The 17,101-nt window shown below is 28.3% G+C and overlaps 2 protein-coding genes across 2 annotated transcripts in view; both read left to right on the top strand.

Moving 5' to 3' along the window:
* LOC119604824 overlaps positions 1 to 1,492 on the top strand; it is a 13,089-nt gene extending 11,597 nt beyond the window's left edge. Inside the window, exons 2-4 of the mRNA XM_037957691.1 lie at positions 1 to 402; positions 639 to 805; positions 894 to 1,492. The exon at positions 1 to 402 is cut by the window's left edge and continues 1,611 nt beyond it. Of these exons, the coding sequence (XP_037813619.1) occupies positions 1 to 402; positions 639 to 805; positions 894 to 1,343 (1,019 nt within the window). The 3' untranslated portion in view covers positions 1,344 to 1,492. The remainder of the gene's footprint in view (positions 403 to 638; positions 806 to 893) is intronic.
* A 1,687-nt stretch (positions 1,493 to 3,179) lies between these two features.
* Positions 3,180 to 15,672, top strand: LOC119604820 (vesicle-associated membrane protein/synaptobrevin-binding protein). Its single transcript, XM_037957680.1, is given in 7 exon segments — positions 3,180 to 3,761; positions 13,122 to 13,274; positions 13,342 to 13,368; positions 13,371 to 13,450; positions 13,597 to 13,749; positions 13,816 to 13,920; positions 13,976 to 15,672. Coding segments are annotated over 7 exon segments (747 nt in total). The 5' UTR covers positions 3,180 to 3,688; the 3' UTR covers positions 14,132 to 15,672.
* Positions 15,673 to 17,101: the final 1,429 nt, after the last annotated feature.

Genomic DNA, 17,101 nt, shown 5'->3' with positions numbered 1-17,101 from the left:
TGGGGGTTTTTAATGAATTAACTTGCCTGGAGCAACGTTATTTTCCCGCCCTATTGTGTGAGATATATTTTACACTCTACTATCCCGATAATAAAACAGAATTTCTTAAGAAAATTATTCACAAACATGTTAATCAATATTTGGATCAACAACAATTTGAACATTTGTTGCCTTTGGTTAAATGTCTCAACTTAATTGGCTCCTACGGTGAGTCTCAGTCGAATAAACCTTTAAATTTTGGAGAAATTACTGCTCCAGTTCTTTTGATGGCGGCCCAAATTATGGATAAAGCGAGATGGGATTTGATAACTTACTCGGATGTTAGAGATGAAATTGTACGCGAATGTATACAGTTTATACAGAAGACTTCTAAGAAATTTTTACCAAATGCTACTGAAAAGGGTAAGAATTCTTTTCTACCTTTATTTCATATATTTTCATTTAAAATTTTATATTTTAATAGGAAATTTCAAAATTTTCTATTTTTATAAAAAATTTTCGAAATTTTCTCGTTTTATAGAAAATTTTCAAAATTTTCTCTTTTTATAGAACATTTTCGAAATTTTTTATTTTTCGAAAATGTATTAAAAACATCTAAATATTTTGATAATATTGGATTTATTTTTTACATTTTGTAGATCGCAAATGGATAACAAAAGTTATAAAGGATTCATATAAACCTCTCACTCAGTATTACTTTCAAAAATATTCTCTAACTCCCGATCAAATACCCATAGAATTTGATAGATTTTTAATACGTCTCGATATTGAAGATAAATCTGAAGCAGAAATGTTTTTAATTATAGTAAGTTAATCTTTCTCTTACAGAATCATAGCCTAAACATAACTATTGTCTATATAAAATAACCGATTTCCTTCCTTTTCATGCCCAGAATTATGTACGCTGTACAATGAAAGAAACCGAATGGTTAGCACGCAGTGAACGTCTTTTACCCCATATATCCGATGTTATGATCATCCTAAGTGGCGTTGTCAATGAAACCGAAAATCCCAACTCTATTAACAACTATCGTCATTGCCTATCGAACTATGCGAATATAGTACAAAAATTCCTATTGCCTCAAATCGAAGATGACAATAAGAAAATTGAAAAATTAGAAATAAAAGTATTGAAAATCATTTCATCGGCACCCGAACAAATCTATGAAGAAACCTTTATGAGTTTTGAATCTTTGCTACTGGAGATTATGAAGAAATGTGGTCATCCTTTGGAGGAGAATATAACAAAAAATATACGTAAATTTGTGGAGAATATGAAGGATTGCAGTGCGAAACAGATATTTTTGGATAAATTTCAAGGGCTAATAACTGAATTGGCTTAAGTTGGAAAAAAAAATAAGGTTAAAATGTAGAACTCATCATTCCTATATCTACAATATAAACCCGTTTTGTTATTTTTTTATATATTTTGATGAATTACAGCGTTTGTGTTTTACTTTTATAATAAAGTACTGGAAGTAGTTTTTTGTTATACAAATGAAGAGTTTTATTTAAACAAAATCTAGTAAAATTCGAATAATTCTATTATTTTATAGAAAATTTAGGAAATTTTCCAAAATTTCTCTCTTTTAGAAAATTTTTTTCCACAGAAATTTGTTTAATTTATTTTTTTTTTTAGCAAATGTACGAAAATATCTCTTTTTTCGTAAATTTTAAATTTTTTTAGGGAATTTCTCTTTTTTAAGAAGATTTTCAAAAATTATTTTTAACAATAATATTCCCTCCTTATAGAAAATTTATCTTTATAGACATAAAGTACTGGAAGTAGTTTTTTGTTATACAAATGAAGAGTTTTATTTAAACAAAATCTAGTAAAACTCTAATAATTCTATTATTTTATAGAAAATTTAAGAAATTTTCCAAAATTTCTCTCTTTTAGAAAACGTTCCAACATTTTTTTCCACAGAAATTTGTTTAATATCTCTTTTTTTGCAAATCTTCGAAAATTTCTCTTTTTTCGTAAATTTTAAATTTTTTTGGGAATTTTCCAAATTTTCTCTTTTTTTAAGAAGATTTTCGAAAATTATTTTTCATAATAATACATAGACATAAAGTACTGGAAGTAGTTTTTTGTTATACAAATGAAGAGTTTTATTTAAACAAAATCTAGTAAAATTCGAATAATTCTATTATTTTATAGAAAATTTAGGAAATTTTCCAAAATTTCTCTCTTTTTTTTCCACAGAAATTTGTTTAATTTCTTTTTTTAGCAAATGTTCGAAAATTTCTCTTTTTTCGTAAATTTTAAATTTTTTTAGAGAATTTTCCAAAATTTCTCTTTTTTTAAGATTTTCGAAAATAATTTTTCATAATAATATTCCCTCTTTATAGAAAATTTATCTTTATAGACATAAAGTACTGGAAGTAGTTTTTTGTTATACAAATGAAGAGTTTTATTTAAACAAAATCCAGTAAAATTCGAAAAATTTTATTATTTTCTCTTTTTTCGTAAATGTTAAATTTTTTTCAAAATTTCTCTTTTTTTAAAAAGATTTTCAAAATTATTTTTCATCATAATATTCCCTCTTTATAGAAAATGTACCTATCTCTATAGACATTTTTAATATTTTAAACATACTCTCTATAGAAAATGTTTATAAATTTCTTTCAGAAAATCTTTTTTTTTCTATAAATTTTTCGAAAATTTGTCTTTTTATATAACATTTTCGAACTTTTTGTTGTTTATAGAAATTTTTGTATCAATTTTCAAATTTTTTTTTTGGAAAATTTTATAAATTAAAGTGTTTTCAACAGATTCTTTACTAGTTTATCTACTCTTTAACATTTGCATTAAATCCAATAAGTTTTTTCGAAAATTAATTGTAACTTTTACTTATTTAATTTAACATTTATTTCTTTCACTGTTATACTTAAATCAACCCTGCCACTTAATATAAACTCTTTCCAAACACTTCCTATTACAGCGAATTCAAAGCGAAACTTTCAAATTTTAAGGATGCCATATGTAACGTGTTAGTTTTAATTAATATAAAATTAGCCTATTAAAGAAAATATTAATCTTTAAACTAATAATTTCTCTTAAATAGTAGTTTTTTAATAAAAAATTTACTCTTAGTGATTATTTCTATCTATACTTTTAAATAAATTATTAACATGTATAACATCATACACAATCTGGCAACGTGTTGATGACGCATGCGAATTTGCCAAAAATAATTGAAGCAAAAAGGAAAACTGAAGAGAGCAAAAAAAAAATTGATGTGAAAACGCAAAACGGATTATAGCAAACTGGAAAAAATTTTATTTTGTGCGTTTAAGCAATTAAAATAAATTGTGCAAATTTCAGGAAAATATAATTTGCATTTAGAAATTCATAGATTAAGAGTTGTACTCTTCTTTAAATGCGATAAAAAATCAGTGATAAAAACACCCGGCGTGTGAAAACGAAAAAATCCGTAAAAAGCTAAAGACAACGAGTTCACTTTTTTCTTCTGTCCGAATTCGAAGCACAAAAATTCCCCTGCAGTCATCATCATACGCAGCGAATAAAACGAAAGCAAAGAAGTCTAAAAGCAGAAGGGAGAAACCAGAGAAAAGCAGCAGCAGCAAAGACAAATTAATTGAATTTTTGCAAAAAAAAAAAAAAAAGAAAACTCATTTTCTTTCGTATTAATTTAAAGATATTTTAACTGAAAAAGAAAACAACATGGCCCTTCTTACTGAGGCCCAGCTTAGAGCCAAGCTAATCATTGACCCACCAGGCGAGTTGCGCTTTATTGGTAAGTAAAAAAGAAGAAAAAATGGAAGAAGAATAAGCATAGAAAAAACATACATAATAAGGAAGCAAGTCTTGGAGGAATTAGAAAAAAAAAACGATTCCAATGAAATTGCCTTAGCAGAAGTAGCCAGCATGCATAGGGGCCAGTGACAGCGCCATTGAAAAATTAATAAAAATTCTATAATTTTTATGCTGTTATAAATTAATCATAAAATTTTTAAATTATTTAGGAATGTCGTCTTGCGTCTGCATACTTGTGTCGTCTCTGCTCGTCATTTGATTATATGTAGATGACAATGTGTGCGTGTTGTTTTGGCGATTCTTTTCAATACCCTACAACAATACAGAGTCAAAAGTATAATGCGTTTATGCCAATGTTTGTAACGGGCTAAAAATTGTATCTAAAGTTTACCAGAAATTGGTTCCGAAGCGATTAAAGCAAATCCGTTTATCTATTAATACATAACTGACCTTAGGCCTGAAAAAGAACCTCTAAAGCTCATAAATTTCGAAATACCGTCATAATTTTTTTAATCATTAACATTAAATCAAGTTTCATAACGAATAGTAATCACGCTAACCAATTCTATAATGATCGGACCCATAGTATCCTTATCACGCCTCTTTACTGAACCCTCTTGGTGTAGTGTATTCTATAGTCTTTATAGGCTATTATTTCTTAATTGTTTTTTTTTTTTAATTCTTTATATTTTGTCTAGATTTAGAACATTATTTTCCTCACTAGGTTAGAAGGGCGTTTGTATTTCTTTTATATTCATTAGCAAACCAGAAATATGAAAACAGCGAAAAGAAAACAACAAACATTCGCTTTTATTTATTTTTAACTTAAAGCGTTCCAAGTTGTTTCTTTTTTTTTATTAGATTTTGTGTTAATTTTTTTTACTTAGAACCATTTTAACAGTGTCAAAGTAAATAAATTATTTTAATATGTTGTTTTTAGCTTAAATGAATAATAAATGATTTGAAATATAAATTCAGTTGCTAGCGGTATAAAAGGTTTTCTGAATACTATTTAAGTCCACTTTTTAACGGTAGATTTAAAGATAAATTCTATCGAACAGTTTATTTTATCTTGCATTATTTAAAGTGACCGTTTAGCTGTGTTGTTTTTAACAGTTTGAATTCTTTTGTTTTATAAAAATTCTAGGGTGTTATCATATTTTAGCAAATTAATTAATGTTTTTTTTTTTTTTTTTGTTTCCATTAGATAAGGTCTGTGTTTTGTGTGTATATTTGTTTGTATAAAACTTGTTTAGCGCATCAAAATGCATTTTATTTATTAATTGTTATTAAGTCAAGGCCAGACTTTTATTTTCGATAATTTAATGATTAATAAATCTTAAAATTTTGTGTAGGTCATAGCAAAATTATCAGAAATTTTCTTAAAATAAAGCATTTTTCGACAATTTTTTGAAAACTTTCGAATTTTTTTTCGAAAACGTTCTAATTATAAAAAGAGAAATTTACGAAAATTGTATATGAAACTAACGAAAATTTTTCAATTTTTTTCTTTAATTTCTCCAAAAAAATAAAATTTGTAATTGACAAAAGAAAATCATAAATAGAATATGAATTTTGAAAAAATGTCGAAAATTTACTATGCAAAGGAAAATGTTTGAAACTTTTCTGTAGTAAGTTAGTTAGTTAGTTAGTTAGTTAGTTAGTTAGTTAGTTAGTTAGTTAGTTAGTTAGTTAGTTAGTTAGTTAGTTAGTTAGTTAGTTAGTTAGTTAGTTAGTTAGTTAGTTAGTTAGTTAGTTAGTTAGTTAGTTAGTTAGTTAGTTAGTTAGTTAGTTAGTTAGTTAGTTAGTTAGTTAGTTAGTTAGTTAGTTAGTTAGTTAGTTAGTTAGTTAGTTAGTTAGTTAGTTAGTAGTTAGTTAGTTAGTTAGTTAGTTAGTTAGTTAGTTAGTTAGTTAGTTAGTTAGTTAGTTAGTTAGTTAGTTAGTTAGTTAGTTAGTTAGTTAGTTAGTTAGTTAGTTAGTAGTTAGTTAGTTAGTTAGTTAGTTAGTTAGTTAGTTAGTTAGTTAGTTAGTAGTTAGTTAGTTAGTTAGTTAGTTAGTTAGTTAGTTAGTTAGTAGTTAGTTAGTTAGTTAGTTAGTTAGTTAGTTAGTTAGTTAGTCTAGTCTATAGTCTAGTCTATAGTCTAGTCTATAGTCTAGTCTATAGTCTAGTCTATAGTCTAGTCTATAGTCTAGTCTATAGTCTAGTCTATAGTCTAGTCTATAGTCTAGTCTATAGTCTAGTCTATAGTCTAGTCTATAGTCTAGTCTATAGTCTAGTCTATAGTCTAGTCTATAGTCTAGTCTATAGTCTAGTCTAGTCTAGTCTATAGTCTAGTCTATAGTCTAGTCTATAGTCTAGTCTATAGTCTAGTCTATAGTCTAGTCTATAGTCTAGTCTATAGTCTAGTCTATAGTCTAGTCTATAGTCTAGTCTATAGTCTAGTCTATAGTCTAGTCTATAGTCTAGTCTATAGTCTAGTCTATAGTCTAGCCTATAGTCTAGTCTATAGTCTAGTCTATAGTCTAGCCTATAGTCTAGTCTATAGTCTAGTCTATAGTCTAGTCTATAGTCTAGTCGATAGTCTAGTCTATAGTCTAGTCTATAGTCTAGTCTATAGTCTAGTCTATTCTAGTCTATACTCTAGGTCTATACTCTAGTCTATAGTCTAGTCTATAGTCTAGTCTATAGTCTAGTCTATACTCTAGTCTATAGTCTAGTCTATAGTCTAGTCTATAGTCTAATCTACAGTCTAGTCTATAGTCTAGTCTATAGTCTAGTCTATAGTCTAATCTATAGTCTAGTCTATAGTCTAATCTATAGTCTAGTCTATAGTCTAATCTATAGTCAAGTCTATAGTCTAGTCTATAGTCTATTCTATAGTCTATTCTATAGTCTATTCTATAGTCTAGTCTATAGTCTAGTCTATAGTCTTTTCTATAGTCTAGTCAATAGTCTAGTCTATAGTCTAGTCTAAAGTCTAGTCTATAGTCTAGTCTATAGTCTAGTCTATAGTCTTGTCTATAGTCTAGTCTATAGTCTAGTGCATAGTCGGGAGTACCGTCTATAGTCTATTGTACAGTATATACTTGTTGGAATACTAAATAATTTGCTTGTTTTAAAATTACTTCTCATTTTTAGACAATTCACATTTCTTATTCAAGTTATTAAGACTAATGGTGGATTTTTATTAAAAAATATTATTTTCTTGCTAGGAAACTATATAAACAAAGCAAAACCTGTTATATATTGTTATTTTTCGTAATTTCTTTTATCATACTTTGAGGTTAAAGTTTTAGCAAGTGAATTATTGTTGAATGTAGATATGACACCTTTGAACATATAAAAATTACATACAAGTATAAAGTGGGTTCATGTGTGACGTGTGCCAGCCATTTATTGTTATTGTTCTTCTTTTAGTTGTTGTTGTTGTGTACCTTAATTCATTATATACTACAAGCATTTAAAATAAATTTCATAGTTCTCTGAGTAATTACTAGGTTAATATATTCCACTTTTTGTTTTTGTTTGTTGTTAATATTAGATTCTTTTCTACGAATTTAATTTCCAAAGTAAATATTTTGTGGGTTTTTGCAGTTGTTAGGGTTTTGTGGGTTGTGTAAAGCAAAACAACATAAAAAAATCAATACACATACATACGTTCACTTTGCAATGCAACATTTCTGTATAGTTTCATTTTATAGTCAGAAAAATAAACCCAAGAAACCTTACGTTATAATAAAGATTATTAAATAAGTATTGCTTAAAAAAAAACTAACCAATATTTTTTATATTTATTCAAAAAAACTGTCTGTCTTTGTTAAGACTTATAACAATTGTTACATTAATGTATTCATTCAATTGTAAAAGCATGCAAAAAGATAAGTTTTAAAATTTTAAATTGTCAAATAATGTGTTTGAGTTTGTGTGTATGTTCGTGTATACAATACTTGTATATATTAGATCTTAGGTCATTTACTTTTCAGTTTATATTATTTTTGTTCGTCTTGTTATAATTTGTCTTTTATTCTTTTGCCTTTTTTTTTTTGGTGCAAAACAAATAAAATGTTGTCATCGTTTATGCAACACGTCGTGTTCTGTTTTTATATTTTACGATTTGAATTTGTATATTCCTATTCCTATACTAAATATTTTCTTTTATTTTTCGCCATCATATTTTTCTATTTTTCATTATATTTGTATTTTTTTAAAGGTTTTAAAAATTTTGTGTTTTTGTTTATTTTGCAAACACACACAAAAATTTGTGTTTTGATTGCTGTTACTAATTATTATTGCCACATTTATGATTAATATTTTGTTGCGTTGAATTTTAACCTTATCTCCCTCCCTTTAATAAAACAACGAACCACCCACTCAGTTATTCACTCGCTCTGTTTTGTTACACTACCGAACGTAAGAGAAATTTCAAAAATCATATTGCTGCCTGTGTTTGTACTACTAGTAGAAATGTTTTGATTTGTTTTTTTTTTTTTTTTCTTTTTTTTAATTTGGTCTTTTGTTTTTATTTTGGTGTTGTTGTCTTTCTATATATAAACCTTTTTTCTATAGTGGAAAGAGTGTGATTCATGTTATTAAAAGTAAAGAAGCAAAGTCAGTAATCTCCACTTAAGGAAAATTTATATAAATATACCATACCATATAACTGGAATGTATTTTGTTGTAAATAGTATGAATTGAACATGACTTTTTTCCAAAACATTTTCATTCAAAATATGAAAAGTTCATAAATAGTATGATTTGTATTTTACTAATTTTCTTTAAAAGTTTATAAAAGATTACAATAAATTTGCATTATTGGTTAATAGATTTCTATATTTTTATATTTCATATTAACATTATTAAAACTTTTTTGTGTAATTTTAGTTTTATTTGAGAACAATTTCCAATTTCGAAACTTTTTATTTTTAATAAATCTAAAATATTTTCAAAGTAATTTCATAATAAAACTGCGAAAATAAGCTTTAAGTAGTTGGGCTTCATAATCACCCCTATTCTGCATTTCAATTCGAATCGAAATTTTTTCCGTTTGGCAACTTTGGTATTCTGCATTTCGATTCGAAGCTCCGTCACTAAAATAACAACTTACAAAAACGTAGTTACGATCGTAATCGTAAAGCATTGAAATAATCTGGAATTGCTTCTTCTTTTTCTTACGATTCCGTTTTTTGTTGGAATATTAATTTTCGATCGTAGCGTAACTGCAGAATAGGGGTGAATAATATAAATTTTTTAATATTTAAGGACAATTTCTTTCACTTTTCAATTTCGAACTTAAAACATTTTATATTTACATTGTAGATTCAGAATATAAGATTTTTAAGTTATGTTCGAAAATTCGAACTTAAGTTCGAAACATTTTTAACGCAGTGAAAATTATAAATAAATCATGAGGCAGGATTCTTTAAATTATAGTTTTCAATTTCGAACTTAAACATTTTTGAAAATTTTCGTGTTTTTTTTAATTATTTTCAATGTTGTATGAAAATGTAAGCGTTTTTATAACTGTTAAAATAATCCCTAAAACATGCGGATTCAGAATAATATAATTTTATTAATATTTATGAACAATTTCTAACAATTTTTAATTTCGAACTTAAACTTTTTGATAAAAATTTTATATTTTTTTATACATTTTTAATTATTTTCAATTTAGTATGAAAATGTAAGCGTTTTTAGATAACTTCGAAAATTCGAACTTATGTTCGAAAACATTTTAAACCTGTTACAATAATCCATAAAACATGCGGATTCAGAAAAATATAATTTTATTAATATTTATGCACAATTTCTTACAGTTTTCCATTTCGAACATAGACTTTTTGAAAAAAAAAACGTTTTTACATAACTTTGAAAAATCGAACTTATTTCCAAAAAATTTTAATGCTTTTAAAATAATCCATAAAACATGCGGATTGAGAAAAATATAAATTTATTAATATTTATGGAAAATTTCTTACAGTTTTCCATTTCGAACTTAGATTTTTTGAAAAAATGTTTGAAGTTTCTATAAATTTCTTCGAAAATTCGAACTTGTATTCTAAAAATTTGAAAGCTATGAAATAAACCATTAATCATGAGAATTCAGAAAAATATTGTTTTTTGCTAATATTTTCCATTTCGAACTTAACATTTTTGAAAAAAATTTTGAAAATTTTTAATTATTTTCAATTTAATTTTAATAGGTTTTATAGCGCATTAAGTTAACTTCGGAAATTCGATTTTATGTTCCAAAAAAAATTTAAGCTAAATCATGAGAATTCATAAAATACATAAATTTATTCATATTTGATTACAATTTCTTTTACTTTGTAATTTTCAACTTAAACATTTTGAAAATAATTGAAAAATTTTTCTTGAATGCAGTTTGCTTTTTTTGCTTCTATTTCACTAAAATAAAATACACTGAAATAATAAATATTACATATGTATATATTTCATATTATACCCTCCAGCCCCATATAGAGCACATGCTTGAGAAATAAAGTATTTTCCACTAAATTTGTGTTTTTTTTATTATTATTTTATTCTATTCTTTGGTTTTTGAGGTCGACAAATATTAAATGAATGATGATGATTCTTTCAAGTTCTTTTCATTTTGCATTTGTTTCTTGCTTTTCATATATTTAAACACACTCATGTTACGTCTTCATGCTTACCTACACCTGTAACTTATTTAGCGTGACAATTTAATGGGCTGATTTTGTTTGCCAACACTTCTAGCTGGGGAATTAAGTTTCAAGCAATTTGAAACAAGATCCTGTAGTTGACTTAAATATTACTGTTACGTCATTACAAAGATTCTCGACCGTAGAGTAAGTTCTTTTCGAAAAAAATGTCTTTCTAAACTTAAAAAAATATCTCTGTTTCAATAGTGTTTTTCTAAATTTCTTTTGCAAATGGTGTAGTTACAAGACAAACATAAAATGACGTCTTTAGCTACAAAAAAATATACTCTTAAGGTTTACTAGCGTACAACATTGTTTTTGCTTTATCACATACATTTTGGCAACTTTTGTCTGATAGTAAAATCTATTATAAAATCATACTTCTTCTCTCCTTGCTGTGTTTGTCCTTTTTTGTTTATTTCCTTTAAAGCTATCAAACATTTATTTGTTCAATGTAAACTTGTCCCACTTTTAATATAAAAATTCTTTTATTTTTTCCTTTCTATTCTATTGAGAATATTTTGAACACCTTCTTTTCTTATACGTTGAGCTTTTAAGTGCCTCTTGAAATCTATTTTTATTGTGTGCGGTTAAAATGTGACAAATTTTTTTCTATTTTTTTTAAATCATATTTAATAATTTAATATTTTGTTGTATTATCTAAGATTGCTTATAAATGCATTTGTTATTTTTTTGTTCTATGTATGTACAATATATTTAATATGACGTGTTATTAATTTGTCATTATTATTACTTTTTTTCATTTTTATTTAATTTATTAATATATGCTTTAGTCACCATAATTTATCCTTTGTATAGGTTTTAGTTTTAAAGTTGAAATCTAATCGCACATATTTAGATATCGTAGATCTAATCTGTATACAATATTGTAATGACAATAATAATTTTGTTATCCCCTAATAATCCCCTTAATACCAAATATTTTATAAAAATTACTTGACCTTAAAATGTATATACATATATGTTTTTACACAGACCAGATTTCAAAATTATTTTGCATTTACAAAAGGAGGGAAGGGAGGGAGGAGGGAGGGAGGGAGGGAGGGAGGGAGGGAGGGAGGGAGGGAGGGTAGGAGGGAGGGGAGGGACGGAGGGACGAGGAGGACGGAGGACGACGGACGGACTCGGACGGACGGACGGACGGACGGACGGACGGACGGACGGACGGAGACGACGGACGGCGGACGGACGGACGGACGGACGGACGGACGGACGGACGGACGGACGGACGGACGACGGACGACGACGGACGGACGGACGGACGGACGGACGGACGGACGGACGGACGGACGACGGACGGACGGACGGACGGACGGACGGACGGACGGACGGACGGACGACGGACGGACGGACGGACGGACGGACGGACGGACGGACGGACGGACGGACGGACGGACGGACGGACGGACGGACGACGGACGGACGGACGGACGGACGGACGGACGACGGACGGACGGACGGACGGACGGACGGACGGACGGACGGACGGACGACGGACGGACGGACGGACGGACGGACGGACGGACGGACGGACGGACGGACGGACGGACGGACGGACGGACGGACGGACGGACGGACGGACGGACGGACGACGGACGGACGGACGGACGGACGGACGGACGGACGGACGGACGGACGGACGGGACGGACGGACGGACGGACGACGACGACGGACGGACGGACGGACGGACGGACGGACGGACGGACGACGGACGGACGACGACGGACGACGACGGACGGACGGACGGACGGACGGACGAGGACGGACGGACGGACGGACGGACGACTGACGGACGGACGGACGGACGACGGACGGACGGACGGACTACGTACGGACTTACGTACGGACTTACTTACTACTTACGTACTTACTACTACTACTTACTTACTTACTTACTTACTACTTACTACTTACTTACTTACTTACTTACTTACTTACTTACTACTTACTTACTTACTTACTTACTTACTTACTACTTACTTACTTACTTACTTACTTACTTACTTACTTACTTTTAGTTAGTTAGTTAGTTAGTGTTAGTTAGTTAGTTAGTAGTTAGTTAGTTAGTTAGTTAGTTAAGTTAGTTAGTTAGTTAGTTAGTTAGTTAGTTAGTAGTTAGTTAGTTAGTTAGTTAGTTAGTTAGTTAGTAGTAATTAGTTAGTTAATTAGTTAGTTAGTTAGTTAGTTAGTTAGTTAGTTAGTTAGTTAGTTAGTTAGTTAGTTAGTTAGTTAGTTAGTTAGTTCGGTCAGACAGAATTGTTAAAGATTTGGGTCCCGAAGATGTCTGGGGTCATCAGATCTTTGATTTCAGCAAACATACAGACGGACAGACAGACACAGCTTATTCGATTCCGCTATGTATAAGACCTCGGAATATATTTTTACTTAATAGGATCGAAAAATTATATAAATTATAAAAAATAGTGCCTCATCAAATATTTGATACGATTCCGCTAACTATAAGGCCTCGGAATATATACAGTTCCCATATAAAAATTGTCTTAACTGATAGAATAACTACCTGGTAAACGATAACTGAAGGTAGTGAAAATGGGGTTTAATGATGTTATTTTAATAAAAAAATTATTTTGTTTTTAACAATATATTTAATCACTTTCCTTACTCTATTTCAAGGTCCATTTACTAGTCCAGTTATAACAACACTTAAACTTACGAATCCATCGGATGAAACCATTTTGTTTAAAATTAAAACAACCGCTCCAAAACGTTATTGTGTACGTCCAAATTTCGGTTGCGTTTCTCCAAATGATAGCGTTTCTGTTGAAAGTGAGTAAAATTATTACTGCAACTCGTTTATTAAGTAATGAAATTTTATTTTCAACCTCATTTACAGTTTGTTTGCAACCCTTCAATTTTGATCCTTTCGAAAAAATAAGCATAAGTTTATGGTGCAAAGTATTGTGAGCCCCTCAAATGAAAAACCACAGGATCCCAACAAATATGTAAATATTGTAAATATTTGTTTTTTTAGTTTTGATTTATTTTGTGTTTGTTATTTGTCTTATTGTGCTGTTTTTTATGATAAGTGAATTTGTTATAATTTTTTTTTAATATATCTGATTGTTTTTCTTGAAATTCTAAAAAAAAGTGGAAGGAATTGCCACCAGAACACTTTATGGATGCCAAATTGAAGTGTGTCTTTGAAATGCCAGAAGGTCATCGTGAAGAGACAGCAGCAACCGCTGTTAAAGCTGTTAAAACTGAGGCTTCGCAACCTCTTAAAGTTAAGAATGAAGAAAAGGTTAGTTTTTGTTAGTGTTTAATTATTTAGAATATTTTAAAAGAATTCTTGGTTTTTTTCTTTTAGATCCTTAATCTGGATAATTCGGATCAAACTGAATGGCAGACAAATGAACTCAGACAGTTGCGGGAAGAAAACAGTAATTTGAGAAAAGAATTGTTGAAAATAAAGGTAATTTGTTGAAATTATTTAATTATTTTGTTTTTCAATAACTTTTCTTTTTTAGGAGGAAATAATCAGAAATCGATCATCACCTTCTAAACCCCCCATGGGTGAACCCTATACTCCTGTTATGGCTGAGAATCAAATTCCAATGTTTTATATAGCGATTGCTATCGCTGCTATAATTTTTGGTATTATATTTGGCAAATTTGTACTCTGAACATCTAACTAGAAGATGCAGAAACAAAAATGAGTGTTATGTTTTTTGTGTTTTGCTAGCAGTTTTAAATAAAAAGCTGCATGTTACAGAAGAAAAATAATAATAATAATAAAAAAAAAAGAAATTAAGAAAACAAATTTGCAACATACAAAATTCAAAAATAATAAAAAAAAATCAGTAAAATTTAAATAAAAAACAAACTTAAATCCTTAAGAGAAGAGCAGCAAATATTTCAAAAGAAAAAACGTAATATAAAAAAAGAAACTCGTATAACAAACAAAATCAATTTACCTAGTTAAGTGTAAAGAAAACAAAAACTCATATTTCTTTCTTTTTTTTTAAATAATTAATTAAACTTTTTACGTTTTCACTTACGACAAACGAAACCTAATTTAGCAAAAAAAAAAAAAAAAACTTAAATATTTTTATCATGAATATTTCTATTGCTGCTTATATTTTGTGTTTGTTTAAGCTCTCTTATACTCCTTTATATAAAAAATTCTCTTTTTCCTTTATGTCTTAAAAAATTATACATAGTTTTTCCCTAGTTTGCCGCATTTAATAGTTACAGAAAATCATTAAAACAAGAACACTTAACACATCAACTAGAGCTTACACAATTTAAAACATGGCTACTGCATTAAAACGTATGTTAACTGTTAAAAAAAAATTCGTTTTGCTTTATAATAATTGTTTCAATACTTCCGTTTAATAATTAAAAAAAAAAGAAAATTAGCACAGTCCTATGCAAACTTTTTAACTAGTATGATAATAACTTACAAAAAAAAGAAATAATTTAGCAAATTTTTAAAATTAAAGGTTTTGTTTTCTCAAGTCTAAACTAATATTAAAAAAACTATTAATTACAACATTTATAACACTCCTGTTGCAAGTAAAGTAAAAGCAACAATAATTTTTTAAACTGGTTTATTTAAGGGAGTGTTATTTTCTTTTTCTTATTTCTTAAAAAACTAGTTTTATTGATTTCTTTGTTTAGTTTTAAGTTTATTTTCCTTTTAAATCACTAGGGTGTGTTTTATTTAACTGTGTTTTTTTTTATCGTATTTAAATTTATAACTTTTTGTTTGCATTTCTCTATACACACACACTATTTTTTTAATTTTTATTATCTTGAGGCTGCTGGACATTAAATAAACAAAAAAAAAATATATAAAAATAAAAAAAATATTATGTAAAGCTAAACAGCAAATAAATTACAATTTTAAATGAAAGGTTTTAAGCAGTTCTTTAAAGCCTAAAATCACATTACAATTGTAATTTGTTGGCTTCTAAACTTTTTTTCTTGCATACACACATGTATATTTCTTACTTTATTTTTCTTTAAACACGTTACTTTTTTTTAAATTAAAACAAAATATAAGAGTAAATACCATATTTTGAAAAGAAATCTTAAGAAAAACTAAAATATACATATAAATATATAAATAATTAAATATAATAAACTCTGTGTAATGTGTAATTTCTATTTGAAGTTGATCAAAACAACAAACAACTCTAAAACATAAACAAAACCTACTATAAAAAAACAAAAAAGCAAATAATTAACAAAATAATGGTTTTCTTTGTTATTTTAATCTTAAAAAAAAACAAACACATTAATATCAAGCTAAAAATTAATAAAAACGAAACAAAATTGCAACAAAAAAAAAAAAATCTATAAATAATTACTATTATTATGAGTTTGAAATTGGCGCCGGGCTGCATACATTTTCTTTTTCATTTATTGCAACAACAACATGCTACTAAGAACAAAACCAACAAAACATAAATGAAAGAAATAACCGAGATTCATCATGATTTATGAAATGAAACAAAAGATAATACCAAACAAATATTTAGTAATGCAATCAGAAAGATTTTTCTGTAACTATATATGAAAATTTGATGAAGTATAATAAAAAAAAACTGAAAAATTATTTAAAAAATAGTGATTGTTTTTCTTGATCCAAGCGTTAATAACGATAATCAAAAAATATATTGTTTAAATCATTTTGTTTGTAACACATCGATATATTTTGACCGTAAACCCACCAAAGCATATAATTCTCTGTTTCTTTATTAAATTCTATTTAGCCATCTTCGTCATTCTTTCTAGATAGAGGTCCGAAATTTATGTTCATGCAGTTTCCTTGGTATTGAAAATTAACAAAATTGATCCACATTAGGTTTTTTAAGAAAATGAATATTGGCATCCGGTAGGTTAGTGGTTTGTGTTCTAGTGTAAATCAGATCTTTCTGAACTAATATTTCTATCAAATTTTATGAGGAACGATCCACAATTTACCGATATATGATCTCTATCGGTTAAAAACAAAGCATTAAAAAAAATTCGTCTAAAATGATTTATTATTCAGAACTAATCACTAACTTGAATTAAAAAATCGTTCGGTCTATAAGACAAACCAACAATTGTTTAACTCAGAGACCAAAGAATACTTTTCTAAAGTATTTAGCAGCGTTGAATACGAATCTGCTCAAAATGTATCCAAAATTTTATCTTTTCTGAGATATCGTTTAGTTGTGGTTAACAGTGGTTAAACCTTTATTCTAAAGTCGATAAGTTGGAGTTTCAGATGACATAACAAATTTTATAAATAAAGGTATCTTCGCGCTGTTATGGCTTCTCAAATATGGCAAAAAAGTGCTTTTCAAACTTCATGACATGATATCTCGAAAACCTGATATAAATTCTGAGATTCAGATTTATAGAAGCTCGTCCTTGGAGCAATAAAAGATAATGTGACAAGTTGCATTCATTTCTCTTTAAGATTTTAACCTGTAGTATAAATACAATATGTATATGGACTGGCGCATATTGCTCAATTGTCTCAGAAAAGGATTCTGATCAATCATCAATATTTTTATGCGTTACAGATATAAGCACAAACGCATTGAGTGAAACACTTTTAAATTGTAACAGTTTTTAGTGTCACTGAGCATAACACCCTG

This window comes from Lucilia sericata, unplaced genomic scaffold (genome assembly GCF_015586225.1).
Source record: "Lucilia sericata isolate MDLA Ls3-8-SP2 unplaced genomic scaffold, ASM1558622v1 Contig000435F_arrow, whole genome shotgun sequence".
Lineage (NCBI taxonomy): Eukaryota > Metazoa > Arthropoda > Insecta > Diptera > Calliphoridae > Lucilia > Lucilia sericata.
The sequence above is the reverse complement of the archived record's forward strand: the minus strand, read 5'-3'. Positions and strand labels throughout refer to the sequence as shown.